The sequence below is a fragment of the Phascolarctos cinereus genome, unplaced genomic scaffold, assembly GCF_003287225.1.
Source record: "Phascolarctos cinereus isolate Bilbo 61053 unplaced genomic scaffold, phaCin_HiC Scaffold_726;HRSCAF=1367, whole genome shotgun sequence".
Lineage (NCBI taxonomy): Eukaryota > Metazoa > Chordata > Mammalia > Diprotodontia > Phascolarctidae > Phascolarctos > Phascolarctos cinereus.
This window is the reverse complement of record NW_027556098.1, coordinates 229,050,974-229,077,439: the sequence shown is the minus strand read 5'-3', so window position 1 is coordinate 229,077,439 and position 26,466 is coordinate 229,050,974. Positions and strand designations below refer to the sequence as shown.

Here is a 26,466-nt window from a genome sequence, read left to right as displayed (position 1 = left end):
AACTTTCAATCCACTAGACTTTATCTTAAAAGAAAAAAAGTTTCCAGATTCTTTGCTAGTAATGAGTGATGGTGTTTATCACTAGTCACTGTCATGGAGTTACTACTTCGTCCACACTTCATAATCCTGGAACAAGGATAACACAAAAAATTAGTGATCTGCAAGTAACATCAAATCAAATTAAAATGTGTAAAAATGCATATGCTTAAATACTTAAACATATTGAGTGATTTGAGAGCTGTTTATTAAACAGCCTGTGTTACAAATATAAAAATGAAAACATAGTTTACTTAATGTAGCTATAGATTTTGGCTTTTTAAAAAAAATGGTTGTCTATGCAATTGAAAATTGCATACGTGAATGATTTTGCACTAATTTTAACACTACTTGTGTATTTGCTGATGTATTAAAAGATAGCTTTCTCAGGTATTTTTATATGTCATTGATAAAAATTGCTATAAAGAGATACCCCTTATTTATTTGACAAACGTTCAACTCAACAAATATTTATTAGGTGCTTTCTTTTGTAAGGCACTGTGCTGGCTTATATATTTATTAATGAAAATTTCATTATCCAAAGTGTTATTACAGAAAAGTATTCAGTAAATTTAGGTTTAAATACATCTAATGTTCTTGTTCATGAAAACAAGAAGAAATGTGAGACTGGTGATTGAAGACATCTGTTCGTGGCAAAATGCATTACATTAAAGTTTTTTTTTTAATTTCATTTGTAATTTTGACAATGGTAAATTGAATGGCTGCTAATGAACAGTTCACATTCATAACTGCAAGTCTGCAGCTAGAAATGGGAGAATGGAAATGGTTTCTGTATTTCATTTTTGACATTTTGGAAAAGTTCCAGATTCTGCCTTGAAACAAATGAGAAATTAGAACTTTTCTCCATTACTTAGGAATAACTCATGTCACCCTAAATAAAAGTTGTTTTTAACTTTAGCCTTAAAAAAACTCTATTATTTCACTTTATTCAGTAAAATTAAAAGAAATATTTAAGCTCTATCAACTTTTGTAAGCCATTTTAATTTTCAGGAATTATGTGTCATAAGCCCTGACCTAAAAAAAAAAATGAACCTTGTCTGATATAGTTAACTATGTAAAAGGCAAAATGATTACGGTACTTGCTAAAAGTATTATTCACACTTAGTAATTTTAGGATCCATAGAGTAAATATGGTTCAGTAGACATCTGAAAGAGTGATATTTGAGACTGTAAGTAGAATAGTCCAGAAAAATTCAAAATTAGTATAGGTTTGAGTACTTAGAAACAATTTCATGGAAGCAGTATTTACTATGGACCATGAGAAATGAGAGACTTCATTATACAAATCATTTTTTAAAAAGAAGAAAGAAAGAGAGGAAGAAAGGATTGTGAATATAGGGGAAAAAATACTTGCCAGACAATGAACTTCAGACTTTTATGCTCTCATGACTTCAATAGTAAGGATAGGGCCTGGGTCACACTCACCTTGTGATGAAGGGTGTGAGTATAATTAGAATGGGAAAAAGACCATGTGAAAATATAAAGCCAACTTAAAAAAATTAGTTTTTCCACTCTATCAGGTCCCAAGTAGCCTTATGATTACAAAGAATTTTTCATGAATCTTTTCTGGTCACCAAAAACCTGATATGAGCCTACCTTTTGCCCCATATCCAGCTCTAATAAGGAAGTACTTAGTATTATGCCTTACTAAGGTTAGTAGAATGTGAGAGCAACTGGGGTTAGGTGACTTGCCCAAAGTCACACAGCTAGTGAGAGTTATGTGTCAGAGTCTGGATTTGAACTCAGGTCCTCTTAACTCCAGGACTGGTGCTCTATCCACTGCACCACATAGCTGCCCCGAGAGTTTCTTGATCACTACATTTTCACTGACCTCTTTCTTGTGCTAGCAACGTATTTGACTTCTGGTGAAATTGAGCCTCACTTCCATCTAGTAATCAGCCCAGCAGTTCCTGGTATTATCCAATATACAAGTAATTCTCCATGGAGCTCTCTTCTCCGTAGAGTTCCTTCAAAGCGGCAGCCACATAATCCTTGCTCTTCAAGGACATCATCGGTTTCATAGGTGTAGGAAATTTCAAAATAAATTTTTGTTCTTAATTCCTTAAATTTTATCAGTCCTATCCTTTTTTTTTAATCACCTGAAGTTGATATATTCTTTCTTATTTTGGAAGCTTTAAAATGGTTAGATTTTTTAATATTTGTCTATATGAACAGTCCTGTGGAATATGCTATAATTTGAGTTCAATGCAGAGATTTTAAAATGTAATTTGGAAGCATATCAGTTCTTTTCAAGTTACCTTGACTCAGATTTTCACTTTGAGAATAGGTTTCTATTATCTCATCTGAGTTCTCCCATTTCTATATGCAACTTTTTGTGTGAGAATGTGCCTGTTGATATAGTTATATTCATAATGACCCTTCATGCTCACATATTTCATAAATTCAGTAGGAAACACAGTAGTATAGTTACCTGTAATTTGCACTTCTCCTAATAGTTCTAGAATCATGTAAGTATCAATTGCTTGTATTTTGTAATGACAATCTTTTTTTTTTTTTAGCATCTCAGGTTGTTTCTCCTCAGTCTACTCCAGCCAGTGTTGAAAATAAAAATGATGTGAGCAGAGAAAACAGCACTGTTGATTTTAGTAAGGTAAATAAGTTGTGAGTTTTGTTTTCACATTTTTGTGGCATATGTAAACTCCTTGATTTTCTTCTAGAAGTTACCAAACCATATTTCCAATAAATTTTTGTGTTAATGTCATTTTTACATGAACAGTATTTCATTTCTCAGCCAAAATCTGATGTTTAGTTGCAGACAACAGTAGCATTTTATTTAAGATATAAGGTTTTGCTAACTCTAAAAAAAAAGCACTTAAATATGCAAATTTTATGCATCAGGTTGTAGCCATTTAGCAGATTTGTCTCTTTCAATTAAAAGAATAATTTTTTTTAACCTAAGAGAGTTTGAAGGTTACCCATAAGGTAGTTCCACCTTCCATAGAAATATATTTATATGTGTGTAAATATGTATTCATGTGTATATATGCATACACATACTAATACTGTGTATGCACACTTATTCTTGCAATGATGCATAGTAGATGCGTAATTCTGCCTTCAAGCCTTGCCTCTGCCACATAATGACTATGTAGCCAAACAACCTAATTTCTCAGTGCCCTCAGGTAACTAAGACTTGAAATGGAAGAACAGTTGACCATCTGTATTGGCAAAGGGGGTTTCCTCAGTAGTTCCTTGCACCACTGAAATCAGAGATTTGAACAAAATACCAAACTATATCTACCCACATACATATGTGTATATGTGCATGTGCATATGCGCACATATATTTGCATACCTCTTCTTAGAATGTCCTTTAAGTATTTTTTGCTTACACATTTGTAGAAAAAAAAAAGAGAAGGAAAGAAAGAAAGAAAAACCCAAATGAATGCATCATTGCTCACACAGAGGCATGCTCTAGGATGTCAAGCCTGGCTTGCTACATCTGAACATGTAACATATTGGAATGTATTTTAAATGAAATCACAGAAAATAAAACTGGCTCACATAATCAAAGCATAGATTTGATTGAAGTCATACATTAAATCCTGTGCCGAAATGATCACTGTTAGGTAAATGATGTATCAGTCAAAGAGAAATGAGTACATGAACCATTTTCCTGTAGCCTAGCTTAGGTGCTGGTCTCTGGCTGATCAATGACCATGAAGCAAAGGTAGTTTCAACTATGGCTAACGAATGAGAAAATGACAATACCCTTGATTATCTATAGGAAAATAATTTTCAAGGAGTCCAAGCAGCTAAAACAACAGTTACTTAGGCTAATATGTAATAAAACATGTTATCAGAGTGGGACTGGAAGCCATGATTCCAGAGGACCAAAGAGGAAGGATGCTGCTCATCTCCTGGCAGAGAGGTGATGGATTTAATATTTAGAACATGGCCCTCATTTTTTGGACATGGCTAAAATGAGAATTTGTTTAGTTTAGTTTGACTATGTGTTTTTGTTCCAAGAGTTTTGTTGGGGAGGGGGAGATGGGAGAGAGAGCAAATAAATGTTTATTAATTGAAAAAATGAAATTGAATTTGAAAAAGAAATGGGGGATGGATAGGGAAAAGGGATGAGCTAAGGGAACTCATTTGACTCAAGCTTCTAACAAGACTAATCCTGAGCCGCTTTATGGAATCTGGAATCTGTCTGCCAACCAGCCCTAACTGATCCAGGTCTAGTTCCAAGCATGTATGTTCCCTCTGTTGCCTGGCTGAGTATACACAGTAGCATTTTACATCAGCTGAAGTCTGTTAATTGTGTGTGCAGGGACTGGGAGGCCAGCAAAAAGGGCATAATAGTCCAAGTGGGATGAAACAAAAGCTTGAAAAAGGACCTCCACATCAGCAAGAGAGAGAGGTGAGGGTGTACTCTGGATCCATTTCTACAGTAGTTAAAAGCATATTTCACCATATGGAGACACATGGTTCTAAAGTTAGGCCAGTATAAATTTATTCCATCCATCAACTTTTTTTTAAGCTGTTTTTAAGGCATTTTGCATCTTCATTCATCTGACAGCTGGAATAGAATTACTGTCTCAAACAGGCATACACAGAATTCAAATGACATTTCTGGTACCTGAAATAATAGTATATGAGGATAGTGGCACAAGTAACTGCTTTACTTTTATACAGACTTTCACAGTATAACAAGGTCACATTTATAGTTTTTGTTTTTCAAAAGCAGTGCAGAATACAAGAAACCAAATTGCCCTGCCTTTCCAAGAAATCACTTTAATTTAAAAAAAAATTAACCTTGTGCCCCTGTCTTTGTGCATCTTTTTTAAAAATATATTGTATCATATTCTTATAAAATATTTCTTTGAAAAAAAATTACGTATAGCAAATTAAAAAGATTTGTTTCACCTTTGTGATCCTATGTGTTATTAAGAAGTTGTAGTTAGACAAATATAAAAAGCAGACCTACTTTCCATTAACCTTTTTCATATATATATGTATATTTAATATTGATGTTTTTTAGAAAATCCACTTTTTCACTGGCCTTTCCCATTTCTTAAAGGTATAATTTAAATAGTTAAAGCAAAAGTTAAATAATTAGATTTATTCAACCAAGTTGCAGATTTAAGCTTTATGCTTTTCTGTCCTACTGAAAACAGATTTTGGATTAAACTCCTAGGGGATCTACCTTCTTTATATCTTCATAAGGAAGGAACCTCAGAAATATTAGAAATACTTTTTGTTTTTACCAGGGAGAATAGAAGGCAAGAGCAACAGTTATCCCTCACTTCAAAAATGTGTAGCACCCAGCTACCGTGGGATTTTTTCTAGTTTCTTTAGCTCTTACCAAAAAATTTAGTCTTGTTTAGATTATTAAAAAGTTCTGGGAATTTATCAATCATGTTATCTATTTACTTGGAATTTTTTTATATCTTAGCTCATTGCTGTACATAAGTACAAAATTCTTATATACAGCTCATGTTTATAGCTCCAAAGTGTATGAAAACCATAATTACTCTTTCAAACCCTATTAAGATGAAATGGATTCCAAACCTTCTCATATTACCTGTCCCTGTTATTTATCTACATGATTTTTAGCATTGCAATTGAGAATAGCATCGTATGTGTACTTTTACAAGATTGTAGAAAACAGACTCTTACCTGTCCATATAAATGTGGTCATTTAAAATACATGTTTAAAATACTGATTTCTCTTTTTTTTCCAAACCAGCACTTACTGAATAAATAATGGTTCCCACATTTCCCAAACACTATTAGAGCTTCTTTCCTTTGTAATAATCCCCAGTGACCTTAAATAGCCGATTTCTACATGTACACAGGATCTCATCACTCTGCATTAAAATATTTAATTTGCTAAAAAAAATGATTTTTAAATTACCTAATTTTAGAGCTGGAAAAGACTTTAAGTGTTACTTAATCTATCATTCTCATTTTACCAGGGGGAAAACTGAGGGCCAGAGAATAAAGTGACTTACTAAGATCTATACAGCAAATTAGTGGCAGGGACAAGACTGGAACCCAGATCTGATTCTCTGGTCAGGGGTCCTTTTCCAATAAAATGTGAAGTATTTTTGCAAAAAGTTTTTTTAACCCATTTCCCTCATCCCTTCTCCCTCTGAAATAGACACTAAGTATTTGAAGCTTTTCTTGCAAAGTATGCCCCAAACATTTTCTCTACCATACCGCAGCACAGAGTGCACTCTCAAAAGAATGAGATCAAGTATGCCAGGTGGTATTCCTGTACTCTTAGCTCTCACCATTAACCCATTTCCAGTATCCAAAGTGAAACAGCCCTGCCCCGGAAAAAATCTTTCCCAAACTAATGGGACATTTTTATTATCTCTGGTTCCAAACTGTGGCAGAATACCTAGAGCAAAATCTCCACCCTCGTTTGCCTAGATACAAGACCTAGGAAAGAGAATAAAAAGCTTGACTGAAAAGGGCCCCAAAAGAAATTCAGCCTGACTTTGTTGAGGACATTTCCAGATCAGATGCTAACATTTAACTAGGAATTTTCAGGGCTATGCCTGCTGTTTGAACCCATTCTAAGATAATCTCCAGGATAGGACTCAACACCAAATTCCCAAGATTACTTTAGGCTTTAACCTTGACAATAGACAGTCACAGAAATAATTTAAGAACACTCTTAGACCAAATTCAGTTCAAAACAGAATATCATATGCCCTCCCAGAAAGTATGGTCATGATTAATTCATTTTTATAATCTAAAAGCACCTTGAAAAATGGAGAAGGAAATGATGGACATATGCATTTTTAAAATGTGCCTCCAAGAATCAAAATAGGAACCAGTACATCGACTATTCAGTTCAATTCAACTCAATAAAGAGCTATTTAGTGTCCATTGGAGGAGACACAAAGATAAGCGGAAGCAACAACCACAATGGGACAGTCTCTTCCTTCAAGGAGAATACATTTTCCTGAGGGAATATGACCTCAAAACACAAAAATATGATCTAATTTGAAGAAGGGGAAAGCACTAAGAAGTAGGGGTAAAAGGAAAGACTTCCCCTAGGATATTGCACTAGAACTGAATTTTAAGGAACTAAATATTATGTGTAAATAATAATCTCACATTTGTATAAGCATTTTGGAGATTACAAAGTGCTTTGAAGCATTTTCCTTCCCTACCTCTGTCGTATTGTTTGAAGTATTATTTGAAGAAACATGAGCTCAGGTAAGGGAGTAACTTGCACATGGTCACCCAGTTAGTGTGTAAACTGAAGTATGACCCCAGATCTCCTGACTCCAATCTCAGTGCATGTTTTATTACTTCTTGCTGTCACCTTATCCTTATGCCTATGATATTTAGCTAAGTGCTCTCTGCAGACAAGGTGACAAAGGACTGCCTCTAAGTGTAAGAATAAGAAAAGCATCAGCCAAGCTCATAGCCAGGGAGGCTGGGGCTCCATCTTCATCAAAAATTGATTTCAACTGTGTTTTGAATAGTCTAAGCCATGATAGTCCCTTTCCCCAGAGATCTCCATTTTCATCAAAATGCAAAATAAAATAAAATAAAATAAAATCAATCATCTGGAATTTTAATCCCTTAGGAACCACCCTAGGGAGACACACAAACTCAAACAATGGAGAATAAAGGAATAAAAACAAGGCTATTCTTCAATGCCTAAATTTCAACAAATCCTTAGCTTTGCTCAATTCTGCTACTAATTGCTTTGTAAAGCTGCGGCAAAATCTGTCTATTCTTTCTGTTGCTCTTGACCTTTCCAGATCACTAGCACCATAAGAACTTGTGATGAGGTCTTTTATACACTATTTTTCTGTAGAGATCTGGCTGGCCAGAGATGCTTTGCATTTCTCTTTTCACTGTATACACTCTCCCCATCTTTGTGTTTTGGGGAAGGGGAGGAATAATAACTCCCTTTCTAAGACTGTTTACTGAAATTGTTGATACAAAGATTCAAACCAATGGTAGAGATGTAGGGGTTTGTGTTTATCATTACAAAATTTAACAATTTTAAAATGATAAAATGTGATTTTCTCACCAGAGAGGAGATAGCAGAGAGAAGATAAACACTAAAGCAAAATGGGGGGAAAATTGTTAAATTTAATGTGTATGTGTGTGTATCCTTAAACCACTAATAAAGTAACTGTTTACACACATATAAATAATGTATTTACCTTAATATTTGTTTGGATCTATTATCTGATCCATGTGGGTACTCCCTCTAGCAGTGAAAATCACAATCTGTCCATGCCCTACCATTTTGTGTAACTCCTCTATAAATCCTTAAGAGGATATGCTAAATGTGCTGAAGACTCTCCTCTTGTTCTTTTAGTATTTAGGGATACCAATATGGTGTTTAGTTTTATACATTTCTTGGACCACATTCTCAATACATGACTGACTCCCCTCCTTTTCTGTATTTTAATCCACTTATATACAGTGACCCATGAAAACAACTACCTCATCAATTTTCACATTGTAAAACTTGCCCAATAAAGCTAGATCCAATTGTTGTTGTTCAGTCTTTTTTGTGTCTGACTTTTCATGACCCCATTTGGGATTTTCTTGGCAAAGATACTGGAGTGGTTAGCCATCTCCTTCTCCTGCTCATTTGCCGGATGAGGAACCTGAGGGAAACAGGAATAAGTGCTTTGCCTAGGGTCACTTAGCTAGTGTCTGAGGCTGGATTTGAACTCAGGAAGATGAATCTTCCTGATTCTAGGCCCTGCACTCTTATCTACTGTGCCACCTAGCTGCCCCAGATCCCTATTAGTGTGAATAATAAATACCCTGAAATGGCCACATTATTTGAATTTCCTCTGGGCTGGAGCCAGTAACTATGTTTAACATAATTATAACCTTGAATAGTACAAATTTGAATACATGCCATCATTTCAGGGGGATTTTGTATTCACACTGTTTGTAATCTAGCTTTAATTTTAGTGCTCATCTTGCAGAGCAATCTTTAATTGAAATAAATTATCTATCTCCTTTGTTCAAATCCTTGGTATCCTTTCTTTATTCTGGAGTCCTGCAAACAAAATACCAGAAAAGGACAGTATTGGTTTTTTCTTTACCTGCACTGGATACATTTATCCTCTCAGACTATGGGGTAATACATGGTCTGTGTGCATCCTTTAGCTTTGTTTTTCAAATATTCCTACTCAGCCATATAACTTTCAATTGAGAGAGGACCTGTGTACTTGATGAAGGCTTGACAAAAGAAATAACTTAGCAAATTCTGAATTCCTCAAATAAAGCAATATTTTTAAATAGAAGCCAGAGCTTTTCATTTTAGTTATCTTACTTGAGTTTATTTCACTAGCTGTGTTCATAATATATAATTCTTGGACATATTTAATATTTCTTAATTCAGTGCACTTATAAATAACGAGCAGATAGACCTAGAGCATCTGTGGACACTCCTCAGTGGACCTGAAGTCCATGGAAGGTCTTCCATTGGATCCTATCAGTTTCTCTTTCTCTTAAGTGTTTCTGTGAATCCTTAAAGATTCTTTAACCTGATACATTCCTCTTTCAAACATGAGCTGTTTATGAGTCACCTGACCACCATATTCTGATGGCAGATTCTCCTGCGAAATTATGCTTTGGACGTTGTTTAATGATAACATTAAGAGGAATGTGTAAAGGCCTCACTTATGTTTCTGTATAAATAGAAACTAATTTACATACCCATTTAGTCCTCTGTTAGATAACCAGAACATTTTTCTTTTATATAACTTAAGGTAGTTATTTTTTGAAACTTAAATATTTAACGTTATGACTTTTCTTTTAGAAACCCAAACGAATGCTAGATAGAATTTTTGTAGATGGAGATTAAGATTTCCACCGAAGTTACTTTGGCAACCAATTGTACAGTTATTCTAAATTATTAGGATTTGTCACCTGACAATTTTGTTGCAGCATATTAACACTATGTACTTTTCTCACTGCATCAAGGGAAATACACCTTGGTTATTATTTTCTCCTCAGAAAGACTTATGAAATCTACAATTCTTATAGACAGTGATTGAAAATATGTGCAAAATATTTCAATCTCATCCAAATGACCTTTCTGGTCATATTGATCATTCAAGTTATTGTACTTTAAATGGCTGGATTTTTTTTTGTACTTGTAATTATGAGTGCACCTTTTCTAAAACTCTGTTTTTATTATTGTTAGAATTATTCTTAAAACTTTCAACTTCCTTTTAAAATAAATTTGGATTCTCTCTAGTATTCTTTATTTCCAAAATAAACAATACAGTTGTTTTTCAAGCTTTCAATTAAATGTACACAGCACTGCACGTTAAATGTACTCTATACATTGAATTTTATAAAGTCAGCTGTCTAGCATTATGGACATCCTTGTCCAACCCTTAATATTTGCATAGAAATACCTAGGTACAGAACTACATATAGAAAACAGCACATTTAGTCCAACTATTCTGAATTCAAGTGCTTTATGATGTTCTTGGCCTAGGCCTAAAACTTTAAGAATGCTCCACTTTAGCTTCGAAAAGATTACTCTCAAACGATCATTCTCACTAAAAGTCTTTGTAGTCTGAAAAATCTACACTGACCTCACCTGTGTTGATTAATGTTCTTCCTTTCCTTTCCCTCTTCTAGTTATTTCCCCTCTCCTCTCTATTCCTTAGCTCGTTAAACTGAGAGAATATATTCTATAATGCATATAGCCACAGTTTCCCCCAGAAGCACAGATATTCATGAAAATCTAACCAAAAGGGACCAGAAAGATAAGGTGGATTTTATTAAATTGATTTTAGCCTCATTCTCTGGATTCCCCTCAGACCCTGAGCATGTGAGTCAGTACTTCTTACGGATATTTACCATCTCTCCCTCTTATCAAGCATTTCTTTTGTTAATTGTTGATTGCAGTCTGTGGCCATTCATTTCACCCATGGATGCTCATGTCAGTATTTCAGCTGTGACTTCAGCTTTTCAGGGTTTCTAACCCTCTAAATTTGAATACTTTTATTTGGTTTATTTCTCTTATGCCACTTTTAAGCCTTCCACTTAGGAAATATGGCTTGCACATGGTAGGTCCTCAATAAATGTTTAAAGAATTAATGAATAAAGAGAAGTTGTCTCAGTCTATTAGAGTCAACTAGAATGATATGGGAAAAAATAATACCTCCCCAGAGCCTTTGTACTACTTGACTTTTTCAATTTTTGCTTCTTACATGAAAAGAAGGAAAATATATACTGCCATCCATAGTATTGTTTGTAATTGGCATATGTCAGATGAAAACATTTTTCAAAAACATACAATATGTTCTGAACTACATTATATTTTGGTGCTAATGACCACAAAAAAGTAAGAGAGTAAGAGCATATGTAAATCCAGAGCCAAGGACCAGATGAGTTATTGTCAGAAAATGTGAAGGAAGACTCTTATTTAATTAAACATGCAAACAAGTCCAGAAATGGCAAAGTAATTGAAAATGAAACGAAAGTTCCACTTCTTTAATAATTAGTAGAAAATCTAAAGGATTCGATTCTAAGGGTCCCATTTTATCATAAGAATTATGTTGGCTTTTTAAGCACCTTTTCATAAAAGGGAAAAGAAGGATTTTTGCTGTAGGTAATTCATTTAAGAAACATTTATTGAAGGCCTGAAATGTTCAAGGAACATTATGCTACATAGCATACATGACTTACCATATGTATTCCTTCTTTTGAATTAATCTTATTTTAAATTTTGGTACTATCAGGTTGATCTACATTTCATGAAAAAGATTCCTCCTGGGGCAGAAGCTTCAAACATCTTAGTGGGTGAGCTAGAATTCTTGGACCGAACTGTAGTTGCGTTTGTTAGATTGTCCCCAGCGGTACTGCTCACAGGACTGGCTGAGGTGCCGATTCCGACCAGGTAAAATTTCCCAAAAAGTTATTACTATTTTCTTCATCTGTTTGTTAAGAGAGAAATAACTAGTTATAACAGAACTTCATCTTAGTGGTGTCCTTTTGGAAACCAGTGGACAAGTCCATTTTTTTTTAAAAATAAGTATTGTTCATTTCCCCCTTTTGGTCTAAGAATAAGGAATGCAAGATGTTTGAATATTTCAATGATTCTCTCACATGCAACATTCTCCTGAGTCTCTTGAAAATCCTGCCAAATTACATTCTTTCATTTTCATGAACTCTCCTTCCATGAGCTGCCACACACACATATGGCACATGCCCATTTAGGTATACATCTAAATGTCTGAATCTCTAAGTGCCCTGGCTCACACTATGACACACTCCAGAAATCCTTTGTTTGCTCCTGTGTAAAGAACATTTTTATTTCATTTTACAGATCAAAGTGTATAACAAAGAAACATCTCTTTGTGTGGATTTAGCCAGTAACTAATTTTCTAAAACTTGTGAAGATGAATCTACCACGGTTAGAACTCTAGTGTAAGTGTCACAGTGCATAAACCACTAAAATAGCCCTGGGGGAATGACATGAACCACTTGGTTCATTCTCAGGCACAAATTAAGTAGAAATAAAGAGATCAAAGCTGTATCTACACAGATCAACATAATTATTCCAGAAGTAGGAGTTCTGGTTCAATTTCATCAGTTGGCTTTATGCAATCGGAGCATGATTGGGAACTTTGAATGGCATGGACTGAAATTTGAGAATTAAAAGTTTTCTTCATTGCAGATATTTATGACATAGGGAAGTAAAATCTGTATTTCAGCATTATTCCAACTCTGCTCTTGGTACAACCTTACTCACGTCTATCTACTTCATCTCCCAACTCTAATGCTGTCTCCCTATCTACTCAGAGCCATATCCATAGTTTGAATGTCCTGAATCCCACTGATACTCAAGATGAGTAGTAATCAAATACTCTCTCTGATGATGGGTTAGCAAACCTGTATGTTACTTCAGATAATAAAAAGCCACAATCCTGCCAGAGTAGAGAAGATTTAAGGCACTGTGTCAGGAAAATACGAAAGACCTTTCAGGTCAAAGAGCTGCCCTTTGGGCATGCCTCAAGGTACATCCTATTGCCAGCAACATCCTCTAACTAGGAGCTAAGATCATTCTTTAAAGACTGGAGAGAGAAGAGAGAGTTCTGTAATTGAGTGGAGTGGAATTGAATGGGCTTAATTTTTCCTTGGCTCATTTCTCTGCCACTATCGCTGGGCAAGTCTCTCTGGTTTATCTTGCAGTTTCAAGCAAATACTTGTATTGAAACTGTTTAAAAACCAATGGGGAGAATAAAGTTCTGATTCATTCCTTAAGTGTATGGGTAGGGCAGGTTGACCAAATCAAACTGAAACTTAAAATGTTTTATTAGGTCTAGTATTCATATATAGACACTACCTGCATAACTTGTTCAGAGACTTGCAGGTAGTGTTGTTAGCTAGGATTCAGATTCAAGACCTCAGATTTCCCTTGTATGGATTAGATTGCATGATATTGGAATGAGAGTAGTTTATTTAGTTGGACACATAAAAATAATTTGGTCTTCCAGGTGGTTAAGTGTATATACTCTTGTGGCTTAGAAAAATTCTGATGAACTCTGTGTCAGTGCCACTTTTTAAGATGGTAGAGATGAGATGAATGTCAGAAGGAAATAAAATTTAAAAAGAGAGAAATTTTAAAGTCATGATATACACCAGGGTACATTCACAACCTCACATTGAAAAATATCTTAGGCTTAAGTGACCTTACTTCAAACAGACAGTAAAAATGTGTAGAAAATAATGGGGAAAAAATTAGAAGCCCTATAGGTTTCCATATTAAGAAGAGGGGGAAAAAAAGACTGTACTATTCAGTTAGGCAAGGTGGAAAATAATAGCAAATTTGTTAGAGGTGTAGAGATAATGAATGGTACAAAGCCATTCAGGATTCCTAATTATCTTTTTCTTGGTAGGGTAAAAGGGCGTACTTTGAAAATAAGGCAACACGCATTAAAAATGTCAGGAAATAGTTTTTTAGAACTATATAAATAACTTGTGGAATGAAGAACTGAAAAATATCATAAAGTGCATAGGTCAGTGAGTTTCTCAAAAGAATTCTATGGATAAAGTGCACATACACAAATTATTGCATAAAATTATCCCACTGTTTTTTTTACCTGTAATAATTACTTCTACACTTAAATTGGCTTAGAATTCTGTAACTTTGTTTTAAAAGATGAGGGGGAGAATAGTGTGTATGGCATAATAGAAGGAGCCCTGGCTCTGAAATCCAAGGTCCTGGATTCAAATCCATCCCCTCACATTTACCTGTGACTTTGCACAAGACAAAGCACACAACTTCCTTCAGTCTGAGTTTCCTCATATGAAAAAGGAGGTTTAGACATAATAGCCTCTGAGGTTGCTTCCAGCTTGAGAGCTATGGTCCTGTAGCTTCAAACTATATAATACATACATAGAATGAATAGCTTCCACATTTTCTTCTTATATAATAACATGTAGAATTATGAGAACTATTTTAATTCAAGTTAAAAAGCTATCAGTCTTATACTTCAATAACCTCAAATACAATAGGGTAGCAAGATATAGGGTAGTATTGAACTTGTACAATTTTATTTGAGGTATGAGACATTAACCTTATGAGAGATGGGGTAGTTCTATATCTTCTTCCTAACTGGAGGGCACATGGAGTAGAGTATAGAAAGAGCTAATTGGAAACTCTACTTGTATTCAATAAAAGTAAATTAGTGAAAAGAATTGACCAGAATACAAAAGATTGGACTTTTAATCCAGTATGAAAATTGGGTCAAAATTTGAGTTGGTTTTCTTCTCCCTCTAGCCCACTCCCTAACTTGTCAAGAGAAATATTTTGGATCAGGAGCGCTCTAATTTTTTTCTACCCAGAATGCATTTGGTATCTGACTACAATTTTTCCACTGAATCTACATTTTACATGGGCCTCTCCATTTTTGAAACATAGATATCTTCTTCTCATAAACTTCAATACTTTTCCAAGACCCCTCCCTTTCCCCCATGACTGTCCACTCTGTTTTGTAAAAGAAGTCAGTTTTATTCCTTTGTTTCACAAAGGTTCATTCTTACTCTCTTGCCTTTTTACACCATATTAGTTCTAGAGTATCTTGTGGTACTGAGTTCCCTGATGTGAATTATATATGTTCTATAAGATGACTCAAAAACTAACCTTCTAGGAGGAAAAGGAAAAAAAAACATTGAAATCAGAAAGACCACAGGGGCCGTAAATCATAACAATCCATTTTATGTTGTTCTTTTCTCTCCTGTCTTCTCTCCATCAAAACAATGAAACTAAGAAAAAACACAATACAATTTCTCACCTAAACTTTGAACTTCGAGAAAATGAATGATCTATGTTGATAGCCCCTTTCATCAGTAATGCATTTGAGATATGATTCTATAATACATGAAACAGAATTTGCTTTTTCTGTCTGGTAACATTTTTTTTCTCCTGTCTTATTTACAGATTTTTGTTTATACTTCTGGGACCATTGGGAAAGGGTCAACAGTACCATGAGATTGGCAGATCAATTGCAACCCTAATGACAGATGAGGTATATATTTACCCCAGTCGGGTAATTTTCGTTCTTGTTGTTTACTTGGACTATGTCACAACCTAGACCCCCAACTCCCGGAGATAAGTATACCTTGCTTGCCTCACTTTATGGAATACATGTGTTCTTGCAAAGTGGAAAGGTATCAAATTTCCGTATATCAAATTACATTTTTCCACAGATCTTCTATAAAAATTTCCCAAGAATAAAGTGTTATCTTTCTATAAGAATTTTGAAATTTATTTTTAGGACTATGTCAATCACATATATAAAGAATATTAAATCCTATATATAAATCACATATGTAAAGAATAACAACTTTGTTAATAATAATTCAAGTTATATGACAATTAAAATAGTATAAAACCAACAGTGGTGGCTTAATTGTATGAAACATGTAGCATCCATGTGGATTTGAAGGAGAGAAAAACTGGAAACGTGTAGTCACTGCTTCTACCAACCTGCCCTCCCTAAAAGGGAGTGGGATAGTTGGATAGTATTAGAATGGAATACTAACACAGTAGTCTAACATGTAACTTTGCATGCTTGCTTAGGCTATATTTTGGAAAACTTTGTAGCAATGAATATGTTACTTTAGGTTGACAGGAAGAGGATTGTGTGCCAAAAAAAAAATAGATGAGGTAAAGATCCATAGCAAATAAACAAATTGGGAATTGTTGTTTTTGGAAATATACACCAGTAAGTGAACAATGGAGAAACATAGTCACTGAAATTTATGGCTGATGAAACCTGAAAATTTTATACAGAAGGTCATGCAACATTGCATATTGAATCAGTTCCTTGCTTTTTAAGTTTGAATTTCTAGATATGAGGTTCCACTATAATGACATAGCATCCTATATAAGAACTAGGATACTTTTTAAATTTGTATTATATGGTTGTCTGTGGTTATTTTTATAAGAATATATGCGTGTATGTGAATTCATTATAACTAAGTTAAGATCTCTATATGGCCTTAAAATAGTGTGCTTCAGAAAATTGCTTTTTCAAACGGAACTGATTTATTGACTATGTCCCTATTGTCTCCTGAATAATGTCAGAAGTTTGGGATAATGTGGGAAAGGAGGGTTGAGAGTTAAACAGGTGCCCCTCTATGGGAAGTGTGAAGGGCTTGCTGCTATCTGGAGCAACTAATGAGCAAAGTATTTGATGGTACAAATATTTCCATACTCCATATTTAGGGGTAGCAGGAAGTAGGAAGGAAGCTGGTGTATGTATAAGTGTTGTGGGAGTCAGTGATCAGCTATGATTAGGAGTATAGAGTGAGCAACAGAAAGTATACATTTTAGTATACACAGAGGAGTTTTTACCCTGGAGTCCATGAACTTTATAAATATAGATAGATAGATAGATAGATAGATAGATAGATAGATAGATAGATAGATATAGATATATATGTATGTATGTATATGTATGTATGTTAAAAATTGTATCCAACATAATTAATTTCCTTTGAAATATAATGTATTTTGTTTCATGCATTTAAAAACATTTTTCTGCAAAAGAGTACACAGGCTTCACCAGATACCAAATGCCATGCTATAAAAATAGTTTAAGAAAACCCAATCTAAAGAGACTGTTGGGTCAAAGTAGGAGAAGAGTGACTATCAGAAAAGGGAGTAGGAGATATTGGGAGGAAGCACTGGCCTTGATGCCTAAGGTCTTGATCTCAGGCATCCTCCTTGGTGTATTCACTGATGTTTCTTGTATGTTCCTGGGTGCTTGTGCTGATTGACCAGGCCATTGCAAAACTCACCATTGGTGTGTGTGCATCAGAGTAGCATTCAGAGGTAAAGCTGTGCTATCAGTTCTAGCCTCATGGTGTCCATGAGAAATTGCAGAAGCTGACTTTATTCCTTCTCATACATAGAGCAGAATGTAATCATGTGCAAGGATAGAACTAGGTAATAGTCACATGAGCTAGATGACATAAGCCTGAAGATGTTCTTAGGCAGGGAAAGGAGTTCTTTGGCCTACGCCCATTTCAAAAATAATTTTGATTCATCTGTTCAGTCAGGTAAAAGATGAAGAAGCAAGAAAATTTTAAAGTTCAGTGTAGATTTAGAAGAAAGGTAAAGAGGGAGTTGTTAATAATTTTCCAAACTGTGTGAAAACATCCTATTGTGAGGAACACCAACTGTACCATTCAACTAGACAACTAAAGGCAAAAGGACTGTAAGATGGGAATGATAGTAGGGGCAATCTGCTGGAAAAGGTGGGTGGGGATGGGATGAAGAGTGCATGCAGAGGGCTTCATCTTGTCTGCAACATTTAGATTGTAAAGTAACACAGAACAATTCTGGAAAAGTAGTTTGGAACCACATTCCTGAGGTTCTTAAATGAGAAGCTAAGGAATTTGTATTTTATTCTAGGGGCTAGATGGGGTGTTGGATTTTTTAACAGAGGAATGACATGATCAGACGTATAACTTAAGCAAATGATCTTGACATCCATGTGGATTTGAAGGAGAGAAAAAATGGAAGCAGGAAGAGCAATAAAGAAATAATGAAAATTGTGTGAGCATAACTTAATGAGGGTCTATGTCAGACTGGTGGCCATTAATACATAGATAAATATATAGAGAGATTACATATAAATATATGGATATAAAATATAGTATATAAATATTTATAACTATATAGATAGATTTATCACATTCACATATGCAAAGACTGAAGCAGTTTTTGACATCTCCCTCTGAATTATCTTATCCCCCCGTAATGCATATCCACAAAGAAATAATCACCCATCCTTTAAAGAATACCTTCTATAACATGCTACATCAAAAGACTTCAATTTTATTAATTCAAAATACAAATAAACCCCCATAATGCTTTTATTTAACCAGGTGTATGCTGCCCATTGCTTTTTAATAAGCAATAGAATATCTAGTGAGTAGAGAAAATGGGCAAATATAAGAAATGGTTTAGAGATGGATGCAACAGGATTGCATCCATAACCTTATTGGATAAAGGCATGAGGAGAGTAAAGACTCAAAAATGAATCTGAAGTCATGAATCTTTAATGACTGGAAGGATAATATCACTCTCAAAGAAATAGGGAAGTTTGGCAGAGGGGAAGGTTTAGAGGGAAGAAATAAGGGTTTTTTCTTTATTTTTGTTTTTTGAGACATGTTGAGTTTGAAATGCCAAAAGGATATCCAGATAGAGGTGCCCAGTATGGAGTTCATGATGAGGACCTGAAGTTCAGGAGAGAAACAAGAATGGGAGACAAGGGACACCCAGAATTAAGATGGAGGAGTTTCATGATGTAATAACAAAGCAGATTAAGAGGGATTTAGTAGACTTTTGTAACTGGTCTAGTTGTCACCTAATTGGCACAATGGATAAAACATTGAACTGAGAGTCAGGAGCTCAAATCTCTGTATGACCCCGAGCAAGTCACATAGTCTCTCTCTGCCTCAGTTTCCTCATCTATAAAATGGGCATAATAATAGTACCTACCTTTCAGGATTGTTATGAGGATAAAATGAGCAAAGCACTTATCAAATTGTAAAGCAATATTTAAATGCTAGCTACCATTATCATCATTATTGAAATAATAGGACTTTAGGTGAGTATCAAAGAGCTCAATTAAATGGTCTGAGAGGTAATAGGTAAAGAGTTCTTAGGAAGTGTAGTTTATCCAAATTGTCCTGAAGGATATAATATACTTATATATTTAAAGACTGGTTATAAAATATTGTTGAGAATAACTAACTTTACCATTGCTAAGAAAACAGTGGTGTATGCTTTAAGATTCTCCCACAGCTCCTTCTGAATGTCAGGACACTAAGGTGACAACCACAAATGCCTAAGTGCCATCTAGTGGCAGATTTCATAAACTGAAAATTCTTGAGTTGATGGAGCACTAGATTTCACATTAATATTGTTCTTTTTAGTTTGTACCTCTCGGTTGTTTAGATTTTTTTTTTAATGGCTTAGGTTCTTTATGTTGTATGTGCTTTTACAACATATGTTATAGGCTTTCCTCACGACCCTGTGCAAGTATTTTACAGAAGAAGCCAAGGCCCAGAGAGGTTAAATGGTTTGCCTATGGTCACACAGCTAATAAGTGCTAGAGACTAGATTTGAACCAAGGTCTTACTTGACTCCCTCTTTCCATAGTATCACTGTACCTCATTACACTTTTCTAACATGCCAAAGCTCAGATAGCTAGTAAGTGGCAGAGTCTCTAAAATTCAAACCCAGATCTTCTGACTCCAAGTCCAATGCTTTTTCCATGAGCAGGCCAAACTTGTAAATATAAATAGATAAATAGATAGCAATATATCACAGTCAAAAATGCAAAAGACTGAAATAATTTTGACACCTCACTCTGAATTATCTTATGGCCCTATAATGTATATTCACGAAGAAATACTCACCCATCCTTTTAAAAAATACCTTCCATAACACGCTACATCAAAAGAATACAATCTCATCAATTTGAAATGCAAAGAAGCCCCACGAGGCTATTATTTAACCAGGTTTCGTGTTACCCTTTGCTTTTTTATTAAATAGCAGAATATCTTGACAGATGGGAGAAAAGAACTATTTTTCAAATTTTCATGATAACTAAAGTATAGCAATGTAATGAAGGCTTATTGCAAATGATATATCAACCTTGGCCATGCACAAAGCTTCAATACAAAAAAAAATCATTAATTTCATCCATGTGGGTATTCCTTCTACCAATGTAGATTACAACCTCCAAGCCTTAGTGTATGGTTTCATGAGTTGATGGCCCACCAAAACCTCACCACTTGGTGACCAACTTTCTGATAATGACCCTCTCATACTTTGACTACAATGGGCTAATAAACACATGATTCATCACTGGGCCCAAGCTTGAAGATTTTGCAGCTTTCTAGGACATGCCAGAGCCTATGTCCTGCTAGCATAACTTTTAGGAATCCAGGATCACCTTCATGCTACCATGAGGTAGCAGAATTGAACCTTACTACGTTCTTTGACTTTTCCTTTTATGGGATAAATAAGATGGGGGGGGAGTTCTGATATTGCCCATAAGGAAAAAAAATATTAATTACTTTTTCTTCTAGAATTTTTAAACTGATAGATAATACTGAATCACAAAGCCTCAGGTGCCTTTCTTCCTTCTAATTTACTTGGGGAACTCTGGGATTAATCCTCTTAAGACAGCATCCATATAAACATTGGTGATATTATATTTAATATTGAAACTGTCTGGTGACATAACTCTTTCAGAAATCAAAATTAGCAGCAATCTTTGGCAATCAATGAAACCATTTGTTATTGTAAAAGTGTAAGAAATTATCCATCAGAAAGAAAGTCCAAAAATATAGAAGGTTGAAGTGCAATGACTATTTATAGAAAATGTTCTTGGTTTGTTGTTGGTAAGGAGAGGTTATATATATATATATGCATATAGACATATATATATATGTATATATATGTATATATGTATACACACATATACATAATGATATCTGCATATAATGTGTATATGTATGTTTACACATATACATGTATATACGCATATATGTATATGTATAATATTGTATGAAAATCCTACTGAACTCTGGAATTCCACTACCACTTGGGCTCAATGTGTAGGGATGATTTTTTTGACTCGTGGTCCCATCCAATGCATCCTCTATAAACAAACTTATCAGGAACTATAAACTAAATAGCAAAGCATTTCATTAAGACCTAGTGTGTAAATACGAAAGAATCTTGTGATTTCTGTCAATGTAAGACTCCCTCTGATGCTTTATTGTGGTATGGAGGTGGTACCCTGGGTTCTCAAAGACTATACCAACAAAGTGCAAATTATGGTGAGTTTTACTATACTAGAAAGACTTCAAGTACAGCCCCAGTAACAGAGGGCATATACTTTCTAATGAAGAATATAGCTGCATGTGGAGAGGTTCATTACCATAAGTGTAGCCACTTTGTGATGAACTTTTTTGACCATGGCAACTTGTGAAATAAAGAATAATAGAAAATGAGCCTCAGTTTTGAGGGTGCCCTCCCACTTCAGCAGTAGCAGAAAAAGAGACAAAGAGTACTAAATGTCACATAGTTTTTAGACCATTTATAAGCATTAACTTAGCTATTGATACTCTAAGTATGATATTATCATATTGTGACCAACAGGTGGATGTGCTACTAGAAAAAAAAAAAACTAATACCATCTTGACATTGTTAATATAAAAGAAGCCCAAGGGGGGAAACGTTGCAGGTAAATAAAGAATGGCTTACGGTTTCCCTTTAGAAGGGCAAATAAAGGAGTTGTTAGGCTGGCTTCATGTTGAAGAATGCTGCCCAGTGCTTGACAGAGAGGTGGTGACTTACTATGAAGAATGTTTTAGACACGGCCAACTGTGGGGATCTGATTCGCATAACTATTTATAATTGTTACAATGGTTTTGTTTTCCTTTTTTCTTCTTCATTAGGAGGTAAGAGGAGGAGAGAAAATAAATGCTTGTTAATTAAAAAGAAAAGAACAGAACACTAAAGCTTCATTCCAGGCTTATTGATTCCCACAAGACTAGCATCCTTTTGAATAGCTTGTTATAAGAATCTCAACCTTGATCAGAATGGATCCTGATAGGGAAAGTCCACATGGAAATCTTCTGTAGTACTTCATCTAAAACAGATGTCTTCTGATTCCTACTTACAGTATTATATAGTAGCCAAGAAAACTTTTAGGCTACTCTAAAAGAAGCGCGGTAGTGGAAACTAGGGAGATAAAAGTCCAATGCTATGACATGTATTTCTATTGATGACATTCCCTAAAGCATGTTCAAAATTATCAGATTTGCTCATGACTGCTGAGCCACATCTTGAATTAGTCCATAGTGTTAACCAGTAATTTGGTTGGGCTTCTGGGCAAATTCAGTCAAGTGGGGTAGGGATGAGTGAGAGGGTTATGGAAGTCAAGGCTTTTGAAGGTGACAGGTTTGGGGCATTGAAAAAGACTGTAATCAGGGGCAGCTAGGTAGCACACTGGATAGAGCTCCAGCTCTGGAGTCAGGAGAACCTGAGTGCAAATCCAACCTCAGACACTTGACACTAGCTGTGTGACTCTAGTCAAGTCACTTAACCCCATTTGCTCACGAGGAAAGAAAGAGAAAGAAAGAAAGAAAGAAAGAAAGAAAGAAAGAAAGAAAGAAAGAAAGAAAGAAAGAAAGAAAGAAAGAAAGAAAGAAAGAAGGAAGGAAGGAAGGAAGGAAGGAAGGAAGGAAGGAAGGAAGGAAGGAAGGAAGGAAAGAAAGAAAGAAAGAAAAGAAAGAAAGAAAGAAAGAAAGAAAGAAAGAAAGAAAGAAAGAAAGAAAGAAAGAAAGAAAGAAAGAAAGAAAGAAAGAAAGAAAGGAAGGAAGGAAGAAAGGAACTATAACCTAGGAAGTTCTTGGAGAGAAAGGATAGCAGCCTAGAGGTCTGTAGGAGACAGAAACAAGGATCTGTCCAAGATGGAATAAATTTTAAAGCAGAGGAATTGTTTGAGTGATGGTGGACGAGATGAAAAGTCCTAATGCGGCAATAGAGGGGGAATGCCACCTCCTTTTCTTGGCCTTTCTAAGGATATGAGAGAAAGGAGCATTCAGCCTTGGGAAGAGAGAATGCGTATGTCATGTCTTCAGGATAAAACTAGGTTTCAATGAGTAATAGAAGAATAAATGTGAAAGAACAAGATCTAGGACAAAGGAAGGTTTGTTTATATTAGAGGAAACTTCCAGACGGCAGAGAACTAGGATATGTTAAAGCTAAATTGGGTAGAGATGAGAGTGTGGCAAAAAGTTTCATGTGACGTGTTCAGGTTGGGGATAAGGCAAACAAGCCCAGTATTCACAGTCCTGCCAAAGTTATCAGAGGAAGGGAGGCTGCCCATTCTCTTCTCTCTGGCCTCTCTGGCCAATGATTCCTCTTTCACAAAGAGGAAGCAGAGTCTCCTCTCATGTCAGTGTATACATTTTCAGTTTTGTCATTAAACAGCTCTACAGCCTCATCCAAGTACTTAAGAAAAGGGCCACTGAGGTAGCTGGAAGACCCAGAGACTTACCCTCCCAATCAATGGTTTTCTGCTATTACTTTGAGATGAAGTACATGACTGAATGCCATTCACTTCTTCCTTGCCTTAGAGCACCATTTTCCCACTCCCAACTGTATTAATCAACACTTCCCACTGAGCCTCTCTCAGGTAGGGATAAGGACACACATCAATTACCATTTGTCCTTGCAAGTCTTGCCCTTTTATAAGGAATGCCAAATCATGGAAATCACTCTGAGGCTTTGATCGACCTCCAGAAAGCCCTGGAAACATTGAAGGGAAGGACAAGCTGCTGGTTTCTGTCCCTAGCATCTCCTGCTGCCACGGCAAAGGATTTCTGTCCCCTTATGCTATGTAAATGTCTTTTTGTTTTTAGAACAAACTGTGAGATCTCCCTCTATCCTTGGTGATCCTTAAGAAAAGAATAGAGAGCAATTTGTCCCAAGAGGTTGGGGCATTCATCTGCCTGAAAGCAAAACACTCAGTTACAGGATTTAGGACTAGAATGACCCTCACAACTCACCTAGTTCAGCCTCCTAATTTTACAAAGGAGGTAATTGAGGTCCAGAATACACGACCTCTCTGAGCTCATACTGGCTAGCTCTTTCATCAGTGGGAAAGGACTAGACAGAGAACTGGGGCAAAAAGAAAAAATACTTCCTAGGCATTGTGACTATCACAAGAAAAAAGGAAGTGGTTCTCAGGTCACTGGGGTTTGCAACTTTTGCTGCATCCTCCTTAACTCATGTCTTGCTCATTCCACATGAAGTCTTGTTTCAACCTTCATAACACGTTCTACATACTTTACTGTACTCACCAAGCCACCACCCTCATTTAGGCCTTCATTACCTCTCCTTTTTATTTTCTTGCAAAGGCTTTTTATTTCCTTTCCCTTCCTCAAGTGTCCCTTTTCCCCATCCCCACCCCTACTCCATCCTCCACACACTGGGTAAAGGGCAAGTCTGACCTTGTCACTCTCCTTAAAGTACTCCATGGCTCCCTGTTGCCTTGAGGATCAAATAGAAATTCCTATTTGACGTTTCAAGCCCTGCATGGCATGGTCCCATCTTCTTTGGTCTTTGTACACATTACTACCCTCCAAGATCAAACTGTACTGACCAACTTGTTGTTTCACACACTTAACTTCTGCCTCCTAGCTCAGTGTCTTTGCACCGGCTGTGCCCATGCCTGCAGCACCCTCCCACCTCACCTCCACCTCTAAGAACGCCTGGTTTCCTTTAACATTGAGCTTAAGCACCACCTTATACCTGAAACCTTTCATGATCCCTTAGTTGTTCATGCACTCTTTTTTTTTTATGCAATTGGGATTAAGTGATTTGCCCAAGGTCACACAGCTATTAAGTGTCAAGTATTTGGTCTGAGGCCAGATTTGAACTCAGGTCCTCCTGACTTCAGGGCCAGTGCTCTATCCACTGTGCCACCTAGCTGCCCCCTGTTCATACACTCTTGCCAAACTACCATGCATTCCTTTTCTCTATTTACTCTCATCTCTGTCCATCTATACATCTGTCTGTCTTCCTATCTAATTTGATATAATATATATATATATATTTTATAATATACATGCATATCACATATATGTGTACATATTATATGTGTTATGTATGCACATTATAAATTATACATATTATATGTACTGTATAGTATCATACTATATAATAATATTTTTATGTATATTATGTTCACCTACTATAAGTATATAATGCATACATGTATACACAATATAATTAATGTACATAAAATGTCTATCACAATATGTGTTTTATATGTATAAATGTGATATATACATATATAACACAATACATATTATATAGATTATCTGTAAAATATAACACACATATGTATGGTGTGTTATATCATATATTATTGTATATTATCTATGATGTGCACATATATGATATGTGTGTATATTACATATTATATGCATTGTATAATAATACAGACCTATCTATCCCAATCTATACATATACATAATATATACATATGATATACATTATATAAGAACATAAACCTATCTATCCCAATATATGTATACATAATATATACATACTATATACTTACTATGCATATCATACATTATATATGTATATATATGTGCACATATTGCATACATGCACCTGTTGTCCCTCCTTTAAAATGTAAACCCCCTGAAAGGAAGTATTGTTTTACTTTTGTATTTGCATATCCAGCATTTAGCAAAATGGCTGGCACGATAGGCACTTGATAAATGCTTTTTAATTGATTAATTGATGAAATAGGTGGATGTTGGCAGCATACTTCTGCATCTAGTATGTAAGTCTCTTCTAGAGCACAATTACAGGAATGATGATTTTTTTAAATGATTTTCCATTGCATTAAACCAAAACTCAGTATATATCACTCTTATGTTATCTCAACATTTTCTTGGAAAGTCAAGCAAAGCAATTTGCATCTGAGTCATCATCAGTAGTTACAGAATCTTTTGTAAGGCATTGTCCTCAAATAGGTTAGATAAAGGTCAGCAGGCATGAAGCCAAATTCTATTGATAATCAATATTTGGGTCCAAATATATGATAAAGTGAGTGTCCTCAAAGGGTTGCATCCTATATGAAATATAATGAACAGTAATTATTTTGAGGATTATATTTTATGGTGGTAAGAATGAAAATAATGTGCTCTGTGAATTCTAACTCTTATCAAACAAATTCCTTAGGCAAATATTTAGAAATAGGAATGGACATCCCAAATCTTAGTTATTCTGCTTTTTTTTTTCCATAGTCTTTCTTCTTTGATTATCCGTTAGTGGAAACCAATTTTTTCTCTTTAACATTAATTTAT

At 35.2% G+C, this 26,466-nt stretch overlaps 2 protein-coding genes across 7 annotated transcripts in view; one reads left to right on the top strand and one right to left on the bottom strand.

Annotated features, from left to right (window-relative positions):
* Nucleotides 1-26,466, bottom strand: part of DPP4 (dipeptidyl peptidase 4) — a 296,755-nt gene that overhangs the window by 82,450 nt on the left and 187,839 nt on the right. The gene's annotated exons all lie outside the window — the stretch shown is intronic.
* SLC4A10 (solute carrier family 4 member 10) overlaps nt 1-26,466 on the top strand; it is a 373,505-nt gene that overhangs the window by 266,363 nt on the left and 80,676 nt on the right. For 3 of the 4 annotated variants that reach the window (XM_021004923.2, XM_021004921.2, XM_021004924.2), the window contains exons 7-10: nt 2,577-2,668; nt 4,352-4,441; nt 11,781-11,938; nt 15,485-15,572. In XM_021004923.2, the coding sequence (XP_020860582.1) occupies nt 2,577-2,668; nt 4,352-4,441; nt 11,781-11,938; nt 15,485-15,572 (428 nt within the window). The remainder of the gene's footprint in view (nt 1-2,576; nt 2,669-4,351; nt 4,442-11,780; nt 11,939-15,484; nt 15,573-26,466) is intronic. The other variant, XM_021004925.2, reaches the window with a different exon arrangement.